Source organism: Falco punctatus (genome assembly GCF_963210335.1).
Source record: "Falco punctatus genome assembly, chromosome: 16".
Taxonomy (NCBI): domain Eukaryota; kingdom Metazoa; phylum Chordata; class Aves; order Falconiformes; family Falconidae; genus Falco; species Falco punctatus.
Genome location: NC_137596.1, coordinates 3,152,080 through 3,174,243, shown reverse-complemented (window position 1 = coordinate 3,174,243; position 22,164 = coordinate 3,152,080). Strand labels below are relative to the sequence as shown.

The 22,164-nt window shown below is 49.9% G+C and overlaps 1 protein-coding gene across 3 annotated transcripts in view; it reads left to right on the top strand.

Annotated features, from left to right (window-relative positions):
* The window catches only part of ETS1 (ETS proto-oncogene 1, transcription factor), a 74,626-nt gene extending 58,443 nt beyond the window's left edge, over window positions 1-16,183 (top strand). For all 3 annotated transcript variants that reach the window (XM_080366619.1, XM_080366618.1, XM_080366617.1), the window contains 4 exons: window positions 685-933; window positions 4,397-4,657; window positions 14,457-14,575; window positions 15,154-16,183. In XM_080366619.1, coding sequence (XP_080222745.1) covers window positions 685-933; window positions 4,397-4,657; window positions 14,457-14,575; window positions 15,154-15,369 — 845 coding nt within the window. In that variant the 3' untranslated portion in view covers window positions 15,370-16,183. The remainder of the gene's footprint in view (window positions 1-684; window positions 934-4,396; window positions 4,658-14,456; window positions 14,576-15,153) is intronic.
* Window positions 16,184-22,164: the final 5,981 nt, after the last annotated feature.

The following is a 22,164-nucleotide window of genomic DNA, read 5'->3' as shown; positions in this document are numbered from 1 at the left end:
CAGCTGACCTGAAAAGTGACCTCAACACTCCAAAACACTGGGAATTCTTAAGAACTTATTAAAAAATAGAGGGAATGGGGGAAGAAGGCTGAATTCTGGGTTGCTAGGAAGGAACCTAGCAAGGAAAGGGATGAGTCATCAGTCTGGACTCCTGCATTTCCCATTGCCATTGGTTTGAAGATGTTCTTTAAGGGCATTTGAAAACTGTGATGTATTTCATGAACCAGCACAAAACCCCAGCTCACCTGAATTCGGATTCCAGGCTCTGGCCAGTGAGGAGAGGTGACTGTGGAAGCGACTCATCTATTAAAATCATCAGTGAAACTTCTTTGCCCTATATCCTTTGCTGAGACTACACTCTTCCATGATTTTCCAGCTTTTTCCCACTAGCAGCTTGCTTGAGAGGAGTTTGATGTAATGCACATTGGTGATGGTTGAGGATGTCTTATTTTTCTAACTTGCTGCAATTTTAAGACACCATTTATCTGTAGCTTTTAGAAACGTTAACTCAAAATTAGTGCCCGGTTGTGCCAGGTATTTTATATGCAAAGGCAGTCTGCTCTTGCACTGCAGACCTCAAATCTCGCTGTGCTGTGGGAGGCTGGAGGGGGAGCAGGCAGCACCCTGGTTTCCTTGAGCTGTTTGGGTTTGTGTTGCTTTCTGACCCTCCCGTTTTGCTGACAGGTTATGGCATCGAGCATGCACAGTGTGTGCCTCCCTCCGAGTTCTCCGAGCCCAGCTTCATCACAGAGTCCTACCAGACCCTCCATCCCATCAGCTCGGAAGAGCTCCTGTCCCTCAAGTACGAGAACGACTATCCCTCAGTCATTCTGCGTGACCCAGTGCAGACGGACTCCCTGCAGACAGACTACTTCACGATCAAGCAAGAAGTAGTAACGCCAGATAACATGTGCATGGGACGTACCAGTCGAGGTAAAGTTGGACATCTCCCAGGGTTTTCTTGGGTTCTTGCGATTCTACCTCTTTCAACACGAGTGTTGCCTTCCCTTCTGTCGGAGATGGTGCTTTGGGGGCCTCGAGGCCATCAGGGAGCTGTGCGATGCCAGTAACAAAGCCATTTCCCAACAGATATACCTTATGGGTTGAACTCCCATGGATTCCCTGATGGCTTTGAGCCCTCCCCTTTTCTCTCCAGGGAAAGTATGAAGAAGGTCTTTCTTTTCTCTACTCTGCTGCCTGCTTTTACAACATCTGCAAAAATGTGGCATTTCTGGCTCTGTACTTTGATGTCAAACTTCAGTGAAGTTGAAATAGGCTTTAAGGTTGTTAGGGACTGCTGTGTGGCTGTATAAATCTCATTTTCCTAGGAGACCAGGCAAAACCTCACAAATTCTTCACAAGTTCTCATCAGGAATTACTGTCCAAGGCTCTGAAGGATTTTATACACGATGATCCAAAGTCTTTATCCATTATCTCCATTGAGTTTGATGGCTGCTTGCCTGAACTGATAATCTGTTCTGATGAACCCAAGCCCTGTGCTTTGTTAGGAGATGCAGATGTCATGGGTTGAGTCAGCGACAGAGCTGAAGGACCCCCTGAATCCTTGTGCTACAACCCTACCTACAACCAAAGAGTTATAGGTACATGATTCCTGTTTGAGATGATGCGATTTAAACACCTAAACACTTTAGAGGATCTGAGCCAAAATACCTTTTCAATTAATATTATTAAATTCTGAACACATGGGGCCCAGATGCCTGACTACTTTGTAATTACATTGCTTAATGCAAGGCTGAGGATCTGGCTTACAGTATGTATTCAAAGCAAAAGTTTAATCCATAGAGCTCAAAGTCACTTACAAAGGGGGTATCATTATCTCCTGATTCCAGGTAGGGAACCTGAGGCACGGGGAAGAGATCTGACCTGCCTGCGATCACACCCTGAATAGAATCCAGGTGTCTCCATGCCTAAAATTCATTATAGTAACGTGTTGCTGTGAGCCAGGTTTGATGTTGAACATTTAAACCCATTCATCCAGCTACGAGAGCTGAAGATATGCTGGCTCCCTGTGAAAACCAGAGCCCCTTTGCCCGTCTGCGTCACATGTGCATTGCTCAGTGGAGCTCATTTTAAGTTTCTCATTCTTTTTCCAAGCTGGGAGAGCTAATGACAGGAAAGTTATTATTTGTATTATTACCTCTGCTTCTGCTGCTGGCTGAGTGTTAATATGAGAGAGGTGATTGGATGATATGGTGAGCCAAAAGGGCAGCGGTGTTAGAATTTTAGGTGAGCTCCTCTTTCTGGGTTTTGCTGACTAGCTTTCATCAGTGTCTTTCCCTTTCCTTGACCTTTTCTTTAACATAGGTGATTTCATAATAATTCTCCTTGAGATGCAATGATTCAGGCATGCTTTTGCAATCGTACCTGGAGGCTGTTCTCCCTGGCAAGCCTAAAAAGGCTCCAGGGCAGGGAAGAGTGAACCCTTAACTTCAGCGCTGGGGGGGGGGGGGGGGGGGGGATCAAGGGCTCCTGGTGTTAGAAAACACTTCAACATACTGATTGCGATTGAAGAAATACAACAGGCTATGGCTGTGCTTACACTAACGCTTTCAGCCATGGAGAAAGACCTTTGGGTGGCATAAATCCTCCCAGAGTGGTATAAAAGAAGCCTTAACGTAAAGCAGAGTCCAGTTCATTTATATTTACGTATGTCTTTACCTTCCGCTGTCTGAAAAGGTTAGTCTGTCGCAATGTCAGGCGCTTCAGCCGTGGCAAGTTGAGGATGAAGGTTTTCCAGACAGTCGCCTTTTGGCTTGCTTTGTGTCGGCCTCAGGAGGGAATTTTGTGGTCCCGTGGGAGTTGTTCCACGCTACCTTATCGGCGAGGGCGTCTGGCTGGAAAGTGTAGCTGCCAAACTGTTTTAAGTTTCTCCTGAGTAACTGCAAGGCCTGATTTTTCCAGCTAGGTCAAATTTAGGTGAATTTTCAACGAATTGACACAAGTTGCATCTTCGACACTGGCAGATTTTTAATTCCCTTGCTAAACAAGCTTGTGCTGCAGTACTTCTTAGGGGAGTGGTTATGCCAATTAATGAACATGCGTAAAGTGGTGTTATTTCTCTCTTAGCCAGATTCAGGAAAGGATGGAAGTGTATTCTGTGACATTCTCAAAAAAAAACCTAAAAGAAAAATATTAGAATGAATCTGAAACATGGCTGTTACCAGCAGATTCAAGCCAATGGATCCAAACTTCTGGGCCAGCAATCGGGGCAGAGCCCACGGTAGTTGTGTCTGTTCACAGCAAGTGCTCATCAGACTACAACACAACAAATATTTGGGGGAGCATGCCAGCATCCTTCCACGTTCCCGTTCCCCAGTGATTTACTATCTGGGCCCAAGCTGCGGGTAGCTCTGCCAATGGAAATTTCTCCAGGAGTTCTTGCACAATCCCAGCAGCTGTTTTTAGCCCAGTTTGGGAAATTAGTGAACTTGAATGATCCTGTTACGCTCTTAGTTTGTCAGTAAAGATGTTGAGCAATCAGCAGCGTACGGGAGATCAGAGAGAGAAATTTCAGTTTGTTCTTTGGATCCTTTTTTAGCTCTCTGTTTTAAGTACAGAGGGTATACTTATGCTGTCTCTAGTGGGTGTAAATCAGCATAGCACTGCTGAGGATCTGGCCTCTTGTGTTCTGGTCTTTACTAAAAATACCCCAGAGAGTAGCCTTGATACAACCCAGCTGTGCTCACCTTACCAGAACTGGAAAAACAGCAGTTTGAGCTTTCAGCCTTTTCCTCTCCTCCTCCATCAAATCTGCTCCTGTTTGGGGATTTGGGGGTGGAAGCTGGTTGTAACATATGGCAATAAAAGGCTGCTGTATAGTTTTGTAGGAAACATCAAAAGTAAAGTAGCCGAATGTCCAGTGCCCATGAATATGCTTGAGCAGCATTTATATAAGGCTGGCAGATATAATGTGGGACTTATTGGAGACCTGTATCTTTCAGCAGCAAGAGCGAGAGGTCCTGGAGTGCCCATGTTTAGGTATCTGAACTGAGCCTTGAATATCTGTGTAAAGTAAATTATTTCTCTGCCGTTGCCTTTTTGAAGGGAGGACAATTCCCAGGTAGCCCCAGGCATCAGTCTTGGTTAAAGAGTCAGGACTTCGGGTTTTTCCTCCAACTTTCTCTGCCTTGCTCTGCTGCCTGAACTTCTCTGGGGCTCAGATAGCCCTTCTCTGAATTAAGAAGATAGCAAAGTATCCCAGTTTCAGGCTGTACTTTGAGTTTGTTCAGAGATGAGGTGTAGTGGGACAGCATCATTTGTCTGGTTGCCTTCTGCCCACCGAGTGGGCAGGCGAAGCATCCCTCTCCTGGCCGCGGCAAGCCAGAGCATCCCTGTGCTGGCCAGGCACAGCTGACGTGCTCTTCCTTCTCACCAGGTAAACTGGGCGGCCAGGACTCCTTCGAGAGCATAGAGAGCTACGACAGCTGTGACCGCCTGACACAGTCCTGGAGCAGCCAGTCCTCCTTCCAGAGCCTGCAGCGTGTCCCATCCTACGACAGCTTTGACTCGGAGGACTACCCCGCCACCCTGCCCAACCACAAGCCCAAGGGCACCTTCAAGGACTATGTTCGAGATCGGGCCGATATGAACAAGGACAAGCCTGTCATTCCTGCTGCTGCCCTTGCTGGCTACACAGGTAGGGACACGCTCCTCAGGGAACCGCATCTCTGCTGAGCACCTTGGGTGGAGCATCTCCACTGGTGGAGGGCAGAGCCTCCAGGGTCTCTGGGTTGCCTGGTGTCTGTGTTGCTGGTTGGGGGGGTTTGGAGTGTCTCTGGGGTCAGTCATACGCATGTGGGCACACCTGAGGGCACACAGCCCCTCAAGGCTGCATGTCCTTCAAGCATGGGCATTCCAGACCTCAGGGAAGATGTAGGACCGGGCAGACTGCAGCATGTGTGATGCCTTGGGTTGTCATTTATACCTAGATGGCTTCTGGCTGGGTTTGGTAGGAACTGGTGTCTGGTTTGTATCGCTGAGAACGCAAGGTAGTAGAGAGCCCCTTTTTCACCTTCTGACACTTCCCTGAGATGTGCTGGCCACTTGCTTGTGGTTTTCCCACATCAGGCAGGAGTGGCTGCATTTCTGGCATTGCTGTGTGTGATGTGAAATAATCTTCTCCCCTTCTGGCATGGAGGAAGCACTTGGTTTTTGCACTTTACCTTGGTGCCAGGGAGGGATGGGATGGTGTCAAAGCAGACCCAAACATTTTCCATTCCCTGCACTGGGAGAGGTGAGAAGGTGATAGGCCATGGAAACTCCGGCTTTTCCATATGACAGCCCTCCAGCAATCTGGCATCTCATGGAGAGAAACCTGGTGGGATGGGGCTTCCAGCTAAAACTGAGATAATCCTTTCCAGTCCTTCTGTGCTGTGTCTTTTCCCTGTACTGTAAGTAAAATTCACAGAGCAGCCTGCTGCCAGTTCCCCTTTTCCTTGCACATACTGATCTCTCCTGCCCCAGCTGGTAGCAGCTGTGGCCCGGAGGAGCCAAGTGGTGGAAATAGTTTGTGCCGATAAAGATCATCAACAGGTTCAGAGTAGATCCTGAGGTGCGGCTGTCCCTGAAATCTCCTCCCACGCACAGCTCATCTTAGGGCTGATATCTAGTTTTTTGTAAGGGGCGGGGGGAGAGAAGCAGAGGGGAGGTGAGGTGGAGAGATAATTTTAGGAGCGATGTGTAAAAAAGGAGGTGGTTTGTTGCTATAGCATTAGTCAGACAGAAAGCTCAGCCCTGCTTGCTGAATGAGCCTGTTTCGACCAAGTGTATGCAAAATAAAAGTGTGCTCTGCTATTCCTGAATGATTTTTGGCCGGAGGATGTGGTGGGGAGAGGCATGAGTGGTAGGAGGGGCCGTGCCCTGGGACACCGTCCTCCGCACTGTGCCATGGAAGTTGATGTTCCTAAGAAAAGAGACCAGTGAGCATAACTTGCAGTTTTTATTCCTATTTTCCCAGATCACGCCTTTCACTACAGCCCATGGAAGTGTTTTGGGTACCCAGGGCATGGGCAGGAGCATTGGTTGCATTTTAACAGCTGGGGAAACTGAGGCACAGGGGCACGGCACTGGCAAAACTAACTTTATTTTCCGAGCTGGATGTTTCCCAGAATCCCAGCTGTAGCTGATGGAAAAGAGCCGCCCCCGCAGAGAGGTGATGTTCCCAGCTCCCTCCGCCAGCGAGGAGCTGAAGTCAGCGGCTGGCCCCTCTGTTTTGCCAAGGAATATTAGCACCCCAAAGACTGTCCTTGGACCCGTGCCGCCAGGAAGGGGGGACTTCGCTTAATGCAATGCCAGAGCACACTTCCAAACGCTTTGTGCTGCGTAATATTTTCCCTTGCCTCATTTCAAACCCTGTTTTGAGCCGGGAAGGTAATCCCTTGGCCCAGACCTTTCCGTGTGATCAATAAGTGGCAGTGCCTGATTTTTTTTTTTTTTTTTTTTTTTTTTTTTGCATTGCTTCACTTGAGCATCTTTAAATGGGGAGAGGAAAACCAGAGGTTTCCAGAATCAGCAGTCACTTGGAAATCCTTGGGCTGGAGCACAGCTTGCTTCCTCTGAAGGCTGCTAAGCAGTAATTCAGTCCTCAAACCATCACAGCCTGCATTTACTGTTGGCAATGAACTTTGGACAGGTGATCTCTGCAGGCGTGTGACCGGAGAGGTCCTCTGTCCCTTTTTAAAGCCCACTGACCTGTCAGCACCTTAAATTTTCAGTGCAAGGGGAGCACAGTATAGGTGCAAAGCAAAGCCCAGTTGCTGTGAAAGCAGGTCACAGTGAGAGCAAGTGAGAACACATTGCATTACAAACTGTAGGAGAACTGGGCACTCTCAAAAGTGTTTTGTATTACCATATTTCTGGAAAAAAAAAATTAAAATATCCAGGCTGGCCACTGAGAAGTGCTGGACCTCTTTCTTGGGCCAGCTGAGCAAGGAGTGTGAGGACTCTCAGGCAGAACTCCTAGGTCCTTCTTTTTTTGCTTTGCTTTACATTACTTTTACTTTACTCGGGGGAGGAAGTGCTGTCTAGCAGCTAGAGCAGAGGAACTTAAAAGTCTGGGCTCTGTTTGCAGCTCTGGTGAGGAGGTGGAGCCTCCAAATGAGCAGAGCAGGGGATTACCAGCCCAGGGTCCCAAAGCGGCGAGGACCCCTGCTTTCCCTTTCTCACGCCGATGCCTCGAGCGTGTGTCCAACACCAGTCACCAGCCAGTGGAGCACCCGACGTGCCATGGTGTGCACCTTGTAGGGCTGGAAGGGTGAAGCCTGGGAGATCACGTCCTTCGTCTCCAGGGCTCTCTAGGTTGACTTCAAGAACTGAGTTCAAGACAATATTGTTCAGGTTTTGTTACCAAGGGCCTTTTTTGCCGGTGGCCCAGGGAGGTGGCACAGCACTTTATCGCAGCCATGGTGGCAGATCTCTGATGGTATCTGCCCAAGGAGGCGCGTACTTTGGTGAGAAGGTGCATTTTGGCGGAAGCTCCACTTGCGTTTGATGTGTTCTTCACCTAGCTCGCAAGCAGCTTTACAAAGCTGCGTTATCTGCCCTCACATCTTGACCTAATTTAACAAGTTGCCATGGTTGCTCAGATAGAGGTTGATGCAATTTTCTTATCTTTTTTGAAGGAGAAATGTAATTGCTCAGGAGTTGGTGAACTTCAGTTTCCATAGCTGCAGTGAGGGCCAGCTCTGGACACCTCTGGTTTTGGAGCCAGCTCTCTCAAAGCTTGGCCAGCTTGAGTCTTAGGTTAAGCCATATTTTATGTTTTTATGAGATGACGTAGGAAATGGAGACAGTGTGTCTATTAAATTTAGGCAAGTGGTGTGTCAGGATACGTCTTCTCTGCAGGCAGATGTGCTAAACCTTACATGGGCTTAGCTGAGCTCAGTTTAAGCTTCCTCCTTCATGCACCAGTGCAGTGTTTGGTGTGGGCGGGCAGTTTGTGCTAGGTGCGTGCTGGCACATGGGTGTAGATCCCCCACCTGAGGCCAGCAGGGCTCAGTCGAGCTCGGCTTTGCAGCCCAGCCTGTGGCTGGTCCGTCACTGGATCCTGCAAGCCACTGCCTCCGATGGGTACCGTGGCCACCAGCATCCTTCATGAGACCTGATGCCACGTGGATAAATGTGGCTGGTCTGTAGTGGGCAGCCCACGCAGAGGGCAGGTGGTGTGGGTCTGATCGCATTGTTCTTTGGCCTTTCTGCCCTATATTCATTTTTCCACTACACTGACCTACTTGTGCAGCTGCCCTCCTGGTGTTTGCAGGTCCAGCAGAGGTTCAGACCCTCCCTCTGTCCCCGTGGTTGGCGATAGCCACTCAGGGCTGAATTGTTTTCGGCTTTTCTTGAGAGCCCCAAAGCATCTATGTGGGTTTATAGCCAAGACGTGGTGTTTGCTTTGTGGTACATAGGGCCTCAGCATCGTCTGTGCGGGCTGGGGCTTTCCATCTGAGTGCTGTCTGCATTGCCACACCAGAGCTGTCACGTGCCGAGCTGCTGCTCCACATAGCTGAACAGACAGAGCAGAGCAGTTCCCCTTGTGTTTGAGAGGCGAATGGAGGAAAGAGGGATGAGAAGGGTGAACTGAGTGTACACCAAACCTTGATGCTTCATCTGCAAGGCTGGCTTTGCGTTTGTGATGCTGTCCTTTGTTATGGACTTGGTTAGGAAGTTGCCGAATGCCTTTACAGACAACCTCAGCACCTACAGAGTTAATGCCTCCTTCCCTGCTGATATCACACATGACCTGAGTGTTTCTCTTAGTTGCAGATTGCTGCTGTCTTCATTCTCATGCTGCCCTTAGAGACAGAAAGTAGTGCAGGGAATAGCCACATCTCACAGGTGCTATACTGCCCAAGCATCCTGAAGCGCTTCTGTCTTCCAAATGGTTGTGTCCAGGCTGGGTTCCAGCCCTGATCCTTGCTATCAGCATTCACACTACCATGTTAATAGGGCCCAAATTTGCCTGTTAAACCCATGTGCCCTGTCCAAATTGTCTGCAGTGCAGAGCCTGAAGACCTCAGCAAGCCTCTGCTTCTGAGTGATGCTTATCTGTGACACAGAAGTGAAAACACGCAGCTGCTGTTTTGCAAGAAATTCAAGTCAGTGCCAAAGAAAGTGGGTCTCTTTCAAGACAGCTTGTGTGCTGCTTCCCCTCTTCTTGGTGCCTATGCTGCTGGCCTGGATCTTCCACCAGTGAACTCCCAGGACATGCTGTGGTCATCCTCATCCAAAAATCCACCAGCAGCTGCTTTGCTGGCTCCTCTCCCACAACGGTCCGGTGATCTGGCTGTCCTTGTCACCCAGTCTGTGCAGTAGCTTTCCTAGAAACATCAGCATCCTTTCTGCTTGCCTGCACTTCTGGAGAAGTGTGCCTGTTACGAGCAACCGTAGCGACGTGTGTCTTGGGTTAGGGGAATCAGAAGCAGCACAACAGCATCTCAGTCCCCCGTGCAATGCAGGGGATGTTGTTAGCATGGTCATCCTGGGTCATACCTTTTACCTGCCCTTGCAGGGTGACTTCAAATGTGACCAGCCAGCGGTTCCTGCCCACTTTCAGCCTCTGGTGCAGGGCCTGCAGGGGTCCAGCAGCCCATTTTGCCTCCACAAGGTGGGGAGCTCGAGGGTGGGGCTCAGGGCTGGTTTAGTGGCTTCTCCACCTGCCAGACTTGTGCAAATGACAGTGAAATCAGCCGCATGCAACATTGCCCAAGCGTGACAGCAGCTCAGCTCACACCAGAGCTGCTACAGCCCCTGGCAGCAGCATCTTAGCAGCCCAGAGGTGATGGCACAGTACCAACTGTGGCTTTGCCTCTCCTTCGAACAACGAGCTGGAGTGTTGCAGGGCAGCTCTTGGCCTGCAGGACCACCTTCAGGGGAAGATGGGAAGCTCATGAAACCCCTTGAGCTTTGACAGATGCCTCTGAGTGAGACCAGTCCTTCCAGCATGTCATTCCTCGAAACACAGGAGATGCATCAGGAAAGTCAAATTGGCCCAGACTGGCCAGCCTGGCTGCTGTCCTGCATGGCCAGAAGCATGTAGCTCCCCAAAAAAGGTGCTTTCTGGGTCCTTACCCAGTTTCTCCATGGCTGCTCTTGGGAAATGCTTCTACCTGAGCTCCACTGCTGCCCTCCCACCACTTCATGGTGGCGTGACTACCTGCACCAGTCCGGGCAAGAACTGGGGAGGAGGTGGCTGGGCTTGGTCAAACAAGGGAGCGATGGGGATGAGCTTTGCTGTCCTCAACACTGGGCGAAACTGGGGACCTTTGGTGCCACAGTGCCCTCGAAGGGGGCTCGGGCAGGGCAGGAACATGAGTGAGACGAAGGCTGTTTTGGAGACGTTGCTATGCCCAATTGTTTTGTTGGGTTGGAACCACAAACCACAGAGCGAAAAGCATAGGTGCGCCGCTTTTTTTTTTTTTTTTTTGGTAGGGTTTTTTCTTTCTTCTTCTTTTCTTGTTTGAAAGAAGGAAAACAAAATAGAGGCCGTTGAGAGGGGTGGGGGTGTGAAACCGTCTTGAGAGAGAGTGGGGATGACATGTTTCGGGCTGTGCCTTCCTGGGTACTGCGCAGGCGCCTGTCTGCCCAGCCGTGCGGTGCCACCATCACCGTGCAAGTGAAAGTGGCCATCGTGCGTTTTTTGCTTTCAAACCCCACCAGAGCCACCGGGTAGGAAAGTGGTAGGGGACCTCCAATCCCGACCAAAGGAGGATGGCACAGGGATGGGGTGGCGCCAGACCCTTTGCTCTGGGGACACCCATGGGTGCCATCAGAGAACCGGTGCCAAAGAGGCACTGCTCAGCCAGCAGTTCCCACTGTAGCAGCTGGTCGTCATCCGGCTTAAGAAGCATATTTTCCCCCTGACGCGGGAGAATTCCTGCGGTGTGACACTCCCCGCTGAAGGACCCTGTTCAGTGCCACCGAGGCCAGACAGGGCCCCCATTGTAGCCCTGTAGGGTGGGCGAGCCCCTCCAGCCAGCACTATTCTTAGCATCCTTCACGGGTGCCGGAGGTCTCGGTGGGGTGGGAGGGCATCCCACCACCCTCTTGAGTTCTCGCCTTGTCTTTTGTGCAGTGGGGGCTGCCCCTCTTCCCCAGCCAGGGCTGGGCTTGCTCTGGGAAGCCCCGGCTTGTGTGCAGCGAGACCGGCGCCATAAAAAGCGGCTCATGTCCCTCCACCCCACGCTTGGGGCTGCGTCCAAAAAAAAGGCCGGGGGAACACTCCGGCGGTGGTTGTTTTTGGAGATAACCAAGGCAACAGGTTGCGTGGTGGGATACACCCGCTGAGCTACACACCGGCCTTGGAGCAGTCGGTGGGGCCGTGCGTGCTTGTGCCGTGAAGTGATCCGGGCCAGGTGGTGGTGGGGATTTCCAGCCCTGGCCAGCGACTGAGTGGAACCGTTGAAACAGAAGGGATGGAAAATAGGCGCTGCTCCCAGCTCCTGAGGGGGTGGAGGGTTGGGGTGCAGGAACAAGCCTGGCAACTTCATGCTTGTCTTGATAGCTTTGGGGATGTGACGTTGGAGGGTGGCATCGCTGCATGAGCCAAAGGTCCCCTCGAAATACCTGTAGACACTGGGTAGAAAAACTCCCTGCTCCTTGCTGGTCTGCAGAGCAGGCTAAAGCAGCTTCTTTCTGAAGCCGGCCCTCTCAGCGCTAATTACAGCTATACTTGCCCACCAGATGATGCAGGGACCTCCAGCATCCCTTCCCTGAGCATTTCACCCTCCTGCCCTGCAGTCTCGCCAGAGCTGTTTTCGGGCACGCAGGCTCGGGCATGTGCCGGGGTTTGGTTCCTGCCACCTTGTGCATCGCCTGCCTCGCTGACATTTTGGAGTCATGCCCCAGCGGCAGCGGCACATCTGCAGGGCCTCCGCTGCCTTCCCCTCCAGCAGGGCGTGTGTTTATAGGAGCTGAGACATGCCTGCGAGCCCTGCAGTAAACACATTCTTGACATAATTGCTTGTCCAACATAGAGGAATTTGGGGTTTTACGCGTGTCCTGCAGGCAGCTCGGAATAGACCTTGGGAATCCCTGTTCCAAGGATGACACCGCTTCCTTCAAAATCCCAAAATACCCGGCAGAGCGACACCTGGTGCAGCAGCCCTACCTTTCTTACTGGAGAGAGGGTGAGAAATTGCTGGGTTTCCCGACACCTCTCCATGCCAGCTGGCAGCCAACCTGCGAGCACCAAGCGTGAACTGCGCTGGCTGCTTGGCTCAGGGTTAACGACACTTGAACCTTGAAAGGCTCCTGCAGAGCCAGGGTGGTCCAGGGGTATTTTGAGGGCAGTTGCTTACCCGAACCTGCCGCCTAGGTGATGGTCTTCCATCCATCTCATTTTTGGGAAGGAATAAAAAAAATAAATCCTTGTTCTCAGCTGGGCAGGAGAGAAATCAATGTGAGGTGATGAACCTGGTCTTGCTTCGGTTTTGTCTCCTAGGGCTGTTTCTCTGTTAACCTGATTTGGATGCTTTCTGTGTGTGGGTAGGGAATTGGTGTAAAGTCAGATGGGCCAAAAGAAACTGTCCCCAGCCGAATTCACCTGCGATTCCCTGTGGAGGAGCTCAGGCGGCAGAAATAACCTTTTTGGTCCCATGTTTTCTCTGCATTTAAAGCTCGCTGCTATAAATAGGTCTAAGCTTTGAGATGCGGTGGCATTTCAGGCCAGGGTTTTGGCTCTTCCCTTTTTGATGAGAGGCAAAGGCGTCATCTGAATTTCCTCCCTCATTTTGGAGCGGATAACCCAGCTCCATCCCTACCAGAGAGCGTGGCCGCAGAGTCAACATCTTGGCAAGCTCCTGCCGAGAACGGCGGGCTGGAGCCTTTCCCTGCTGAGTGTCATCTTCCCATTTACAAGCAGAGAGAGATGCTGTGAGCTCCTTGCTTTGTCCTGCCCCTGGCTGTGCGATAACCCCAGGGCTTGGTGGAGGATTCGGTGCCTGCAAAACCCTGGAGTGATTCCTTAGGGATAACAGGAGGGAAACGATTTGGGGAGGGCTTGATGGGGCACAGCGATTCCCCCGTCCCAGAGCCAGCTCTCTCATTTCCTCCTCCCCAGCAGCTTGTCTGCTTTTGAGTCATTTTAAACCTTGTGGAAAAAGGGGAAGAGCCCTCTCTTCCCTCCGAGGGTTATCCTGCAGCCACAGCTCTGACAGTCTTCATTGTCATTCATGGAAGGAGGCTGTTCTCCATCCTTTTTTCTGAGTACATAACTTTTTTTTTCCCCTGCTTGAAGCATGTGCTCATTGCTGTCAGCAGGCGGGTTTACCCCAGCCTGCCATCCTAATCCAGCCTGTGCAGTTCTTTTTGTGATAAATCATTTCCTCTAACCTCTGGCTCTGTTTATTATTATTATTGTCATTCTTCTTATTAATGATATATTCTAAGCTGTGTTTAAAACATGGCAAAATCTCTCCTGAAACATGTTGCCCAGAGCTTAAGTGCAGTATTTTGGGTGCAGCTGCATTTGGACGTTGCTCATCAAAGGGAATTTGGCTTGAAGGCTTCTCCTCTACCTTTGGTTGGGACACGAGTGCGAAGAAGAGATAAGTATTTCGAAATCACTCCACGTACGCAATTAATCCAGCCAAAACCAGGCTGCGAAGCCGCAGGCTCTCAGTGCAGTGCACCGGGTACTGCAGGTTAGATGTGTCGGGCTCAGGACCCCGAGGCAAATTGCTGTTGGCCAAAATTAGCACCCAGCGGAAAGATGGAGACTGCGGCGTTGTAAGGAGAGGCTGAAAGTATCTGGCATGGGATGCTGCGCGCCGCTGCGTGCCTCGCTGGCTGGATTAGGGGAAGCAGCAGCCGCAGGGAGGTTTGCTTATGGCTTTGCTAAGGCTGTGCCAAGACCATGATGGGGAGATCCACCTGTCCTGAGCTAGTGAGATTTGTCTGCTGAGCCAGGCAGCCCTTGTCTTCCCCACACGGAACTTAGCGAGCCGATGTAGCCCATTCCTGCAGCAACATGCCCCGGAAAGAGGCCAAATAATTTTCATACCTGGGTCTCCCCTTATCTTGGTAAACAGTGATGGAGCAAAGAGTCAAGGTCGGGAAGCAGGAGTCTGCTGGAGTTCATGCGATGGCTAGCAGCTTTTTGGCACAGGGGAAATGATGGTGCTCTTGTGCCAAGACAATGACTCCTTACTGTTTGGATGCCAGGAAAATAATCCTATTTATGTAACTCGAAGTGAAGCATTCCAGTGCATGAGTATTCAGCTCTTACTGCAAATAGGAAGCTCTTTTACCTGCAGGATTTAACTCACCTCAGCCCAGACCTTTCCCTGTGGCTGCTGATGTTGTTTGGGTTTTTTTTTTTTGACAGTAGAAGGTTTGGTTTTTTTCAGTGGGCACCATTTGCATGTGATTCCCCCTCCCCGGGACAGAAGGAGCTGTGCTTTTCCTAACATTAGTGTCTTATGTTTCCTTTGTCTTTCTAGGCAGTGGACCCATCCAACTGTGGCAATTCCTGCTGGAACTGCTCACTGACAAGTCCTGTCAGTCCTTCATCAGCTGGACGGGTGACGGCTGGGAATTCAAACTTTCTGACCCAGATGAGGTAGAGTGTCTTGGAATTAAGTGCACAGCCCAAATTCCTTTGAAATATTGGTGTGGATAACCCTCCCCGCCTGCCTTCAGGGATGAGATTTGCGCAGTCACGTTATTCTGGTCTTGGGTATGTGTAGGGAAACTGGTGAATTAGAGCCCAGCTGGAAACTTGTTAAAAATTGGGCTGCAGTAATATCTAGGAAGCAGTGATTTGTGCCCAAAGTTGGTGGGAAGTAGCTGAAACACCGCAGAGAGGCATAGTGCCAGAGCTCTTCAAATAGGATGTGTATAGGTGGAAGGGGGGACTTCCTACTGGTTTGGGGGAACAGATGGGATGTATGTTCCCTTCCCTGACTTACATATCCTCATAGAGTCCTCTGCAATGTTCTGCCCCTGCATGGAGGTTGGTTTTCCCAAACACTAATGCTTGTGACCCATCCGTGTCCACCTTAAAGATGAGGAAAGTGCTCTCCCCTGCCTCGCGTCTGGCAGCGCTGCTCCCCAGTAGCTCCACTGAGCCAGACTGATTTTTCCTTCCCTTCCCTGCAACGCGCATCCCCCCTTGAACTCTCCTCACCCCTCTCCCAGGTGGCCAGGCGATGGGGCAAGAGGAAAAACAAACCCAAGATGAACTACGAGAAGCTGAGCCGCGGCTTGCGCTACTACTACGACAAGAACATCATCCACAAGACGGCCGGGAAACGCTACGTCTACCGTTTCGTCTGCGACCTGCAGAGCCTGCTGGGCTACACGCCCGAGGAGCTCCATGCCATGCTGGACGTCAAGCCCGATGCGGATGAGTGAAGGTGGCCGGCCGGGGCGGAGAAGATCACCCTGTGTCGTTTTGGAGAGTCGATGGGACTTTTTCTGTTGGTTCCTTTTTTATTTTTGCTGTTATTGTTGTTGTTCGTTACGTTTTTTTTTTTTTTAAAGAGCAACTCAGATTTGATGCTTTGAGGATGTTGGGAGAGAGGGTAGTGGAAGAGGCAAACTTTTGACTGAAACCTAAAAAGTTTGGTTCGGAGAAGGATTGGGCTTTTTGTTATTGTGAAAGCTCCAAGACAGGCTTTTTTGGAGTGAAATTCTGAGTTTTAAGAAAGCCAGAAAAATGTAGCTCACAAAAAGAAAACAACAACAAACCCCTCCCCATCCCTTACTGTTCAGAAAAAAATATTATCAAATGATCCCTTTGGTTTTTGTGTTATTCACACACAAACTGACAGTTCAGGAAATGACGGTATTCCCAAGCATTTGAGGATTTCAAACTTTTTTTTGGGACGGGGAGAGAAAACCAAAGTGGGTGAATATTCCTGCTTCGGGGAGGGGCAATATAGAAGAAATCCAAGAACTGTTTCTCGTTCTTGTTACATCACCTTTCTGTCAGTTGGCTTCTTTTCTACAAAAGGAAAAAAAAATTGCTAGGAGGGATCAAGACTTTTTTTTTTTTTTTAAATTTGTTTGAAGTTTTATTTTATTAAATTTTGTGCCAGTATTTTTTTTTAAATAGTCTTAAGCTCTAAGATGGTCTCAGTATTGCAATATTGTGTGTATTTGTTTCTGTTATGCCAGCAGAGAGTTTTATCACAGTGAGGAAAAAGAAAAAAAAAAAAAAAAAGAATTAGTTTATGTAGACCCCACTGGAGAAGTGTAGTGCTACTACTTGGCATCTCCGAATCGTATGTGAAGGAAAATTAACTCCAAACTGGCTCCTAGTGATGCTGGCTGGGTGTGCCGCTCTTGCTTCCAGTCCCACACGCTTTGCTCCGCCGTTTGCTGATCAAGCTGGTTGAAATTTCCGCTTTTTTTGTTGCTATTAAAAAAGAAGCCTTTTTGTATTGCTGCATTTTGTGCATGAAACCTATGAAGATCTGCAGGGAAAACGGCTTTTTGCATTTTCCAAATCACTTTTTTTTGCTCAAGGAACACTTTGGTGCTTTCAGAAAATTTGGTTTGGTTTATTTTTATTTTTATTTTTTTTGGAGAGAGAGGAAAGTGGAGAAATTCCCGTGATTTGAATGTGGTAAATGGAAAACACATAAGTTGGGGGAGTGGGGGGTGGGGGTGGGGGGGTGGGAATTGGGAAAAAGTTGAAAAACCAAAGGAAAATGTTTTTTCCTTCCTGTTTCGACCAGCTCTATCTATTGATGAATGTCTTAACTGTCCTGGGCACACGCAGGAAGGGAAATTGTCCTTGCAAATGGGTCCTTTACTGCTCTTTGTAAGCCTGATCCTGCAAACCTGTCAGGGCGTGATTAACATGAAGCGTATGACCGGTATTGCCGCGGTCTCATGTGCTTGCCCCACCGGGTTGCAGGATCAATCCCAGGAGGAGCTGCTCCGTCTGTCCTGCAAACCTTTTACAACTGGTTTGCGTTCAGAGGGGTAAATGCTGCTGCACCGAGCACTCCTGGGATGCTCTGAGCAGACAGAGGCTGACGACCGCCTTCAGCGTGAGTTAAGAGGATCGGGTGCTGAGCGTTTCGATATCCAGGGGTGACCCCGAAGGTCCAGCTGCCGAATGGGATCTTTCCCTCCTGAGAGCCGCTGGGCTTTTTCTTTTTAAAGACAGTATTATGTGTTTGGACCGAAAGTACCTTCTTCCAATGTTGTTCCTCTGCCCGTCTGTGTGTTTTAGGTCGTTGCATTCATTACAGGGGCACTGTGAGACAGTAGTGAGGGGTGAGGCGGGGAGAGGCTTTCCCAAAATGCTCACCGGGCAATGCCTGCCGGATACAGGCTGATGCGTCGGGTCGGCAGGACGGGACTCCGCGTGCAAAGAGCTGAAATCCGTGGGCACGTAACCCCCTTGCACAGAGGCAGTGTTGGATGGGGAGCTTGACCCCAGGGCAAGGTGATGCTCAGGGGTGCTGAGCTCTCCTCCACCTCCTCCAGAGCTGGGGGGACCCAGCACCTCTGTATCTGGTCGTCTGGGGGCAAGTCAGCCCCCAAACTTCTGCGTGCTTAAAAAAAAGGTGATGGTGGAGGGGAAATGAGTGGGCCAAGGGGGAGCTCCAGCCAGGGGGGATGGAAGCAGATGGCGGTTTAGGTAAGGGAGTTTATTAGTTGTGCTGTTAGCTCACGGTGCTGGGGCTGCGCATCATCCCCCTGAGCACAGGGAAAGAAAAGGGTGGGATGGAGGGAAAGGAAGGCAGAGAGGATGAAAGGAAGGTGGAAGGAGCTTGCACCGAAGGAGGAAAGGGACGCTGCCCACTTGGAAGTTAAACTTCAGCTCACCGCCTCGAGCAGACAGGGAGGATGGGAGAAAGAGCAGCTGAGCTGGAGAGAGGAAAGGCAAACATAGATCTGGATGAGGCCCCGCACCAGCGAGGCACCAGGGCAGAGCTCTACCGCAGAGCCAAGGCTCGCTGAGCTGCTGAGCAGGCTGGAGAGGGAGTCGAGCAAGCTGTGACAGCCCAGAGGTGTGCAGGGGCGGAGTCGTTACAGAGCATCCCAACAGGATACACCCCAGGGGTTGGATTTTCAGCAGTTGGGTTTTTTTTAGGCGTTCAGGGTCGCTGTCCTGCGTGCGGATGCAAAGTGCCCTTAGCTTACCCGTCACAGGCCACTTCTAGCAGCGCTTTGAAAAATCGCCCTTACGCCCTTAGAAAGGGTGCTGCCAGGAGGCCAGGCACCCTGTCTTCTGCCCCTGGCACCATGCCGTGTCCCAGGAGGTGTCTCCTGCTTTGCTCAGATGCTCCACTGCAGCTGAAGTGCCTTTTTCAAGCAAACAACGGATAAAATTTCCCTCCAATGGTGAGGTATCGGCCCCGTCTTTCTGCCAGGCTGAATCCCATGTTCACTCCACCATGCTGGTTTTTTCCAGGTTTCTAAGCCGAACCTGTGTGTTCCTAGTGATTTTGGCAAGATAGTTTAAAGGTTAGAAAGGGTGAGTCGTGGAAAGCAGCTCTGTTTTTTGGAAGTAGCCCCCGGCTGGAGCTTCTCCATTGTTTCTCCCAGCTGTTTGCCATCCCAGCTCGCAGCCGGTGCAGCAGGAAAAGGGCAGTACAGCCCTAGCAATGTCAGGTTCATCATTTTCTATTTTCCTTTACTTTTTATTCCCATTCTAGAGACCATCCCAGAGAGGGCTGTGTGCTGTTTATACACTGGAAATTTGCAGATTTGTTTTTGTTTCCTTTTTTTTTTTTTTTTTTAATTCTCTTCTGCTTTTTCATTGCCTGTTGAACTGTTGGCGAGGGATGTACTGAGCCAGATGCGCTGGAACCCAAACCCTCTGTCCTCCTGTTCTTTGAGGCCGTGAAAATTTGGTTAATCCACTCACATGTGCTGGGCCAGAAGGATGGGTTTGAGAGGGATGATGGAGATCTGCCAGGGACAGGACTCGCTCCTGTGCTGGTTTCTCTGCACGGGAGCAAGCTTCACCCTTGGGAGATACACATGGCTTTTGGAAATTGGGTAATTTTGTCTCGTTTTGGAATGTCTCAGGTGCTTTTGGTGATTTTTTGGGGGGGATGTTTTCTGTGTCCTGCTCATGATGTGCTGTTCTGTGGGGGGACATGTCCCCTTGGCCCCCCCGGCAGAGCCTGAGCCTCCCTTGGGAGCGTAGCACTTGCAAACGGCTTTCTGGGGCCTCGGCAGTTGGTATGTGGGACTTAGTAAAAGGGAAAAAAACCCAAACCCTGATGAAAAATGCAGGCACTCTTTCTGCTGCCTGTCCCTCTCCATTTCTGTGTGTAGGATGGCCATACCCTATTTTATTTCCACGCTACCACCATCCCGCTCCTGATGTGATTGCTCAGGTGGAGAAACAGCCAAACAGGGTGAGGAGTAGAAGATCCTGTATGGGAGAACCTTCTCATGTCTTTCCAAACCAACACCTCCTCCAAAAAAAAGGTCCCCATAAGCACCGATAAATTCAGATGCTGCAGGAAACATCTCTGTCTTCTGACTTTTGCTTTTCTGGAGGGGTTTTCTGTGAGGCTTTAGGGCTTGGTTGCTTGTTAACGTTGCAAAATTGGGATGCCTTGACGTGCTCTGCTCTCTGGTAGGGTCTATATAACATCTGTGAGCTGTTGTCTACATTCCAAAGAGGTTAAAATAAATGATAAATCTATGTATACATATATGTTATAATGGAATATCTCCAGGAATTAACTGCCTCAGTAAAAAAAAAAAAAAAAAAAAAAAGTCTTTGTTTTGTTTTGTTTTGTTTTTACACATGGGATTTTTTTTTTAAGCTGATAAACATAGAAGAAAAAAAAAAAGAGATTGTTATATTGTGCTGTTCGACTATTTTCCAACTTGTATTTTCATATAATTTATATTTTTTAAAAGTGGAAAAAAATTTTAAAAGCAAGATTAAAAAAAAAAAAGGAAAAAGCAGGTGCTTTTTAAAAAAACTGAGCTGAGGTAGCTTAGAGATGTAGCGATGTGTGTGTGTGTCCGTGTGTTGTGTTTTGTTTTGTTCCGTTTTTAAAGGATAAAAAAAAAAAAAAAAAAAGTCCCTCCTACATTGAATTCTTAAAGAAGGAGGGGATTGGTTTTGTTTTAATTGCTGATGCTGGCACATCATTTTGCTGGAGAGTTTTTTATATACTGTAGCCTTATTTCATATCGTATTTTAAACCATGTGGAATTAAAAGAAGAATAATTCATAACCTTCAGTGTCGGTGTGCTTATTCATTGCCTTTACTTTTTAAATTCGGGGAGCAAAGTGGAAAACCAATGCAAACACTTAGAAATCCCAGTAACTTTTTTAAAATTATTATTATTGTTATTAAAGAAAATTGTGTGGTTATAGGAAATAAAGGTCTGGCTGGCATTGCAGCCTCTAGTCTTGGGGGCTGGAGAAGGGGGATGCTGTGCCCCACCGGCTCCCTCTCGCTTTGGGAGCACAACTTGTCCTCTCCGGCTCCTCGGAGACTTGTCACCACTCCTCATTGCTGTCCCAGGGACAATTCCAGGGTTTCAAAATGGTCTTTCATCTTGAATCGTCACTGGGAGCTTGGGATATCTGTGGTTTACCACCTCAAATGACTTTTGTAGTATATTTTCTTCAGCAGGCCCTTGTGAAATAGGTGTAGCCAACTGGCAAAGCCCCGTGACCGCCAACTCGCCCTCGCTGCGGTGTGAAGATGCTACTGGGCATCCCCGTTCCCACTCGAGACCTCAGGCTGTGCTCCATCAAGAGGAGAAATCTGCCTTTAGGCTCCCGATAGATCAAATTAGACCATTGTGCTTCAGATCTTTGACAAATACATGTATTTTTATACATTTTGTTTTTCCCAGCAGGTTTTATGCTTGGGTATCCCCTCATCCTCATCGAGCCGAAAGGAAATCTGTGTCGTGCCTGATTGGATGGGGGGTTGATCGGAGGCTGTTAGTGTGTAGGTCTGGAAGTGCTGATTAATGAAGCTGGCATCTGGGAGAGGTTCGTGATCCAGGAGCTGATGCTTATTCATAGCGCTGGTGAGTCTGCGTGATGGGAAATTCCCAGAGGACTGTATCATTGACGCTTGTTTGCTTGAATCAGCATGACGTGGCTTGGACAAAGCGTTCAGAAACGTGCTACGCAGATTTGTTGAATACTGAGAAGGGCGGAGAAGTCATCTGCGTAAAAGAGGATGCAATGGATGAATCCAGGAGAAGAAATATTTATAATACCTCCATTTATAGCAATGCAGCTTGCAGCCGTGCAGGAAGCCAGATGCGCCAGGGAAGGACTGAAGGATGAGGTGTGGAGCACCACGATGGTCCTCGCTGCAGCCATAGCGTGGTCATGGGATGCCTGTGGGACAACGCTGTGTACCGAAAGCTCAGCTAATCTCCAGCGTAATAACACCAGGGTCTGGCAGAGGGGCTGGGTGAGACCCCAAAATGGGGACAACCCTGGGGACAAGCCAGCGGGTGAGCACCCAGCCTGCTCCATCCACGTTTGGAGACATGGAGCTCCAAGCAGGAGCGGGGCTTGCCGTTGCCTTCACCGCCAGCCAAGCTGCCGCAGGACCTTGATCTTGCTGTCGCAGGACCTTGATCTTGCCGTTGCAGGACCTTGATCTTGCCATCGCTCTTTTCATCGCAGCTGGAGCCAGCGGACCAGCCGGTGTGGCCTCGTGCTCGGCAGAGCCCGGCCGCCCTGGGTAAATAAACAGCAAGTGCAGCTCCTTTCCCATCCGCTGCTTTCAAGTCTCTGCAGCCGCTCCATGCCAGCGGCTCTTCAATGTGTGGGAGCAGCTAAAAAGCAAAGGGGTGACTGTGCCCCCCCTTTTGGGGGGGGTGTTTCGCCTCCCTTGCAGAAGGGCTGTGCAAGCAGGGGAGCACGCAGCGCTCTGCATGTCCTTGCAAAACCTGAGGATGCTGCTGGTCCTTGCAAATGAGAGGGAAGGAGAGGGATTAAAAACTGAAAGGGGAGCTGAGCCGCAGGCAGCCAGCATCCTCATCGCCCCTCCCAGCAACTGCAGACTTTAAGGCTTGCACTAAAAATACCGGCCAGTGGCCTGCCGGGGGAAGCCCCCGTGCACCTGGGGTACCAGCTAGGGAAATGACGGCCAGCAGTTAACAGCCCCGGAGCTGAGCACCCCACCTCCCTGCTCCCCCAAAGGAAGCACCGGAGGTGGCAGACTAAGCCGATGCCCCCCCTTG